At 52.6% G+C, this 5,000-nt stretch overlaps 1 protein-coding gene across 1 annotated transcript in view; it reads right to left on the reverse strand.

Moving 5' to 3' along the window:
• Nucleotides 1-2,275: 2,275 nt before the first annotated feature.
• The window catches only part of LOC135825959 (uncharacterized), a 12,596-nt gene continuing 9,871 nt past the window's right edge, over nucleotides 2,276-5,000 (reverse strand). The window contains exon 5 of the mRNA XM_065338600.1: nucleotides 2,276-5,000. This exon is cut by the window's right edge and continues 46 nt beyond it. Within this exon, the coding sequence (XP_065194672.1) occupies nucleotides 3,666-5,000 (1,335 nt within the window). The 3' untranslated portion in view covers nucleotides 2,276-3,665.

The raw sequence follows: 5,000 nt of genomic DNA on the forward strand, positions 1-5,000 counted from the left end.
GTGTGTGTGTGTGTGTGTGTGTGTGTGTGTGTGTGTGTGTGTGTGTGTGTGTGTGTGTGTGTGTGTGTGTGTGTGTGTGTGTGTGTGTGTGTGAATCTGTGTGTGTGTCTGTGTGTGTGTGTGTGTGTGTGTGTGTGTAACTACGACTTGTAGAGAAGGCTTACAGTACCGTCAGGTGCCGAAGAACGGCCAGGCTAGAAATTCACCAAAGAACGATCTAGGCTGGATTTTTTGCAGATAAGAACGGAAACCGTAATGTACACTATAATGTACACTCAGACATAACTCTGCATGAACACAGAGGGTGTGCGCCTTAACCTGCAATAGTGCTCAAATGCCCGGAATGGGCAGAGCGTAGTACGCAAGAGGTACACAAAAAGGAAGTACATAGGGCTGTTTTTTGTTGTGACAACAAAAAACAGCCCTATATACTTCCTTTTTGTGTACCTCTTGCGTAACTCTGCATGAATGTACATGTAAGACGGTACCATCGAATAAGAACGAAACTGCTGTGCTGTGTTTACTGATAACTCAGAAGTAGCGACAAACTCGGCCATTTGAAAATAATCTGAAAATAATCTTTTTGATTATTTTCAAATGGCCGAGTTTGTAAAACCGTCCATCGGGATACTGCGCACTCCACAGCGCACTGCTGTGTTTGGTAAAAATAAGAATGGGCTAGGCTAGAACCCTGATCCCCCCCCCCCCCCCCAGTTCTTCGGCGCCCGGCAGTACTATACCTGCCCTAACCTTGGGTGGTAACACACATTGGGCTAGTTGCTGAGTGTACCTCCGCCATAGGAAGGTCTGCTTGGGGCGGCCCACTAGCACGTATCCACGCTCGTGTGTGTGTGTGTGTGTGTGTGTGTGTGTGTGCATGCGCGCATCTGTGTTTGTGTCTGTGTGTGTGGGGGGGGGGGGGGGTGCGTGCGCCCGTGTGCGTGTATGTGTGTCGCACACACTCGAATCCAGGCTGATCGTTATTTTCACTTCGCAGTGTAGGCCACATGCCATTGGACTATATTGTAGGCACCCATATTTCGGGGATCCGAGTTACATACTATACTAGTAAGTAGTATCAAGAGTCCATAACCCAAGAGTATGCAACTGTGATGATGGGTGCATGCGTGGGACGTGGCGCGCTGCCTTCATTACGTAACTTGCCTTCATCACGCTCTGAAAGCATGCATCAAACTCTCAATTTCTCGCACGAGCCCATCCGTTTTTGCTCGATTCGTTCCAGTAACTACACAATCTCTGAATTCTGGCGCGTGAACTCCAGTTCCGTACGAAAGTTCATTTCAAACTAGAGGGAAAGTGCGGTGTTTGAATTTCCGCAGTGCGCGGACTGCAGCTGAATGATGTAATGAAGGCAGCGCGCCGCGCGGTTGGCCCATACTATTATGGCCATAGAAAAGAGATCACAGTTGCATACTCTTGGGTTATGGACTCTTGGTAGTATTGGGCTACCATACATGTACGCGTGTGAAATGGCAGTGACTACCAGGGAGTCGTAAAATACCGGTATTTTACGACTCCCTGGTGACTACGCGTGTACGGCTGCATGCACGCGCTCTCGCTTTTCAATGCCCACAACTGCACATGCCACACCACATGGGGGCTCAAGCTCGTGCAACCTGTTCCAGGTACCCTCACATACACACACAACCTGTGCCAGGTACCCTCACATACACACACAACCTGTGCCAGGTACCCTCACACACACACACACACACACACACACACACACACACACACACACACACACACACACACACACACACACAACCTGTTCCAGGTACCCTCACATACACACACAACCTGTTCCAGGTACCCTCACACACACACATACACACAACCTGTTCCAGGTACCCTCACATGCACACACAACCTGTTCCAGGTACCCTCACATACACACACAACCTGTGCCAGGGACCCTCACATACACACACACACACACACACACACACACACACACACACACACACACACACACACACACACACACACACACACACACACACACACACACACACACACACACACAACCTGTTCCAGGTACCCTCACATACACACACAACCTGTTCCAGGTACCCTCACACACACACATACAACCTGTTCCAGGTACCCTCACATACACACACAACCTGTTCCAGGTACCCTCACATACACACACAACCTGTGCCAGGTAGCCCCCTCCCCCTCACGCACAGTCTATGCCGGTTGCCCAGTGCAACAACAGCAGCTAGCAGCACACCACCATCGCTGACCAAGATGAAATTAATCGGAGCAAGTTATATCGTATCGCAAGCAGACATACAAAAAATAGAAAAAAGAAAGAGCGGTAATATCAACGATTCCATGCAGTGAGTTCGGGCACCATTTGTAGCCGTTGTCAAGTTCTGCATGTTCACCATACAATAATGAGAAGGTCTGAAAGATTGTAAGCAAAAGATGTAAGCAAAAGATAGGAAAAGAACACACGATTGACAGTGGTACACATCAGTCGCCGCAATGCATGGAGAATAGAAGCGACGCCGCCAGACGCCACACTGCCGTGCGACTCTCCAGGAAGCGGGATAGCATAATAGCGGTGGCAAGAGCAGTGCGCTTTGCAAACGTTCGACGCGAGGTCTCCATGGTGAGGACGCGGCGCATAAGCAGCGAGCACGGACAGGTTTGTGCGGCGTTGCCAGTGCATGCACGAGTGTGTTAAACGGGCGCATGAACGAGTGCCTTAAACGGGCACATGAATGAGTGCCTTAAACGGGCGCGCATGAACGAGTGCCTTAAACTGGCACGCACGGACGAGTGCCATAAACGGGCGCGCATGAACGACTGCGGCAAACACCACTGTGGGGTTATACGGGGCTACAGAAAAAGGTTTCAAATGATACGCCGGTGGGTTAGGCTTGCCAGTAGTAAAAAAATAAATAAATAAAGGGCACACTGCATAGGATAGGCAGCAAACTGGTGATGCCCCACGAGGACAGAAGCACCAGAAGAAGAAGAAGAAAAAACAGCAACTGCTCGTATCCGTGAGCCTGCCTTCCGTAGTGACGTTAGTAGGACAGCATAAGAGAGCGAGTGCTACAAGTGCAAATCAGGTGTACGGGACACAGCGCGGGTAGGAGGGTGAGGGGGAGGGGGCAGGGTAGGGCATTGCACGCGAATAAGCATAATGGAGAAGTTGACAAAGATGTCGATACGACGTTGGAGTTGGAAAACACGGGATGCATGACCAAATGAGCCAAAAAAGCAAGGTAGAAAAATATATATTTCTGATTACGGAGAATAGATTGGAAGGCAAAGACAGACGAGTATACAAATGGGAAAATGGACAGATTAGTAACGTTGTACACATTGGCAAATGGATGGACGAGCCCATGAACAGGCAAATGGACAGACAAACGCACAAACGAGAAAATCGACAGACAGGAACGCAAACTTGAAATGGAAAAACACACAAGCGAGAGAGAGAGAGAGAGAGAGAGAGAGAGAGAGAGAGAGAGAGAGAGAGAGAGAGAGAGAGAGAGAGAGCGATCACGTTGACTGTGTGCGCCAGCATCGACTGTGGGAGCACCCTAGCGTACCACTGTAACTTAGCTATGGTGATTGACACACGCCAGGTCATCACCTAGTTACACGCGGCCGCCAGCCATCACTCACTCCTTAATGTCCTTCTTGCCCGCGTTGGCTTTCGATCGATGGCCGTGCTTATTGCCGCTTTTCAGGAGCGTCGGTGTGTGCGACTTGAACGATTTCGACTTGGACACGGGAGTCCGCTCCCCTTCGGCGGCAGCAGCGGCAGCAGCAGCGGCCGCAGCCCGTGCCTCAGCGCGCCTGCGTATGGCCGCATGCGCACCGCCGCGCGGCTCTTCGCCACCACCACCAGCTGTAGTCTCTGTGGACGGGTTGCCTGCTACGTCGTGTGTGTCCTGTCGCAGTCGCTTCAGGTCTTCCTCCAGGCTGTCCAGGCCAAAGTCGTTGAACGCGTCCAGCATCCCATCAGTACATACAGTGTCGGTGGAGTGTCTCGGCAAGCCCATGTTACCGATCAGGCACTCGGCGCTGTTGCGATGCGCACCGTTCTCATCGCAGGACAGTTCACTCTCCACACTCTTTCGACTAATGTTGGCTTCGATATCGTCCGTGAGCGGCTCTGAGCTACTGCGGCCGGTGGAGTCAGAGCTAGAATCAAGTTGCTCGTCGCTCTCTGTTGTCTGCTCCTGGCTCGAATCTTCGGGACTTACTTCTTCATCCTGCTCCGCGAGTGCCGTCACGAAGGGAGTAGGTGATTTTGGTGACTTGGCGGATCCGGTCCTGATCTCGACGGTTGGTGAAGGTAGGCTCTTTTCGGAATCGCTGGGGCTGTGGAATTCAATTGTCGTCGTGTTGGTCGGACGCTTGTTCCTCCGCGTGCTGGGCGCAGAAGTGCTGAAAGCGCCTTCGGGAAACGCAAAGATGTGCGCGTGTGCTTTGGACTGGAGCAGCGGAATGTCGTCGTCGAACACCGAGTAGGTTTCCAGCGCCATCTTCCCCATCTGGCTGGCGGTGCGTTTCAGTAGGCTGTTGCTGCCATTGTGCCCGCCGTGCTGCTTGCCGATAGCGGACGCACTGTTGTTACTGGAGACCATCTTCGACGTCGGCATGCTGCGCTCCTTGTGCCCGGGGCCGTTACCCATCTCCGTCAGGCCTGCGTGCATGGAGCGTGTTCGACTGCGCTTGCCCGTGCTGCTGGTCAGCGCGCTGTCGCTGGACGGCTGATCAGTCGCCTGTCGGTTGGCCGAACGGAACGAGCCGATCCTCGGCGCACTGGTGTCCGGGCCGGACGTGGAGAGAATGTCCGACAGGCCGGACGACAAGCCAGCCGGTTTAGCCATGCTGCCCTTGTCTTTGGCCCAGACACTTTTGAGGTCACGCTCCGCCACCTTGGCCATGCTGTCACCCGAGACCATGCCACCAATGCTGCTAGTCAGAGTAAAGGCGCGCTTCATCTG

The sequence above is a fragment of the Sycon ciliatum genome, chromosome 10 (assembly GCF_964019385.1).
Source record: "Sycon ciliatum chromosome 10, ocSycCili1.1, whole genome shotgun sequence".
Classification (NCBI taxonomy): Eukaryota; Metazoa; Porifera; class Calcarea; order Leucosolenida; family Sycettidae; genus Sycon; species Sycon ciliatum.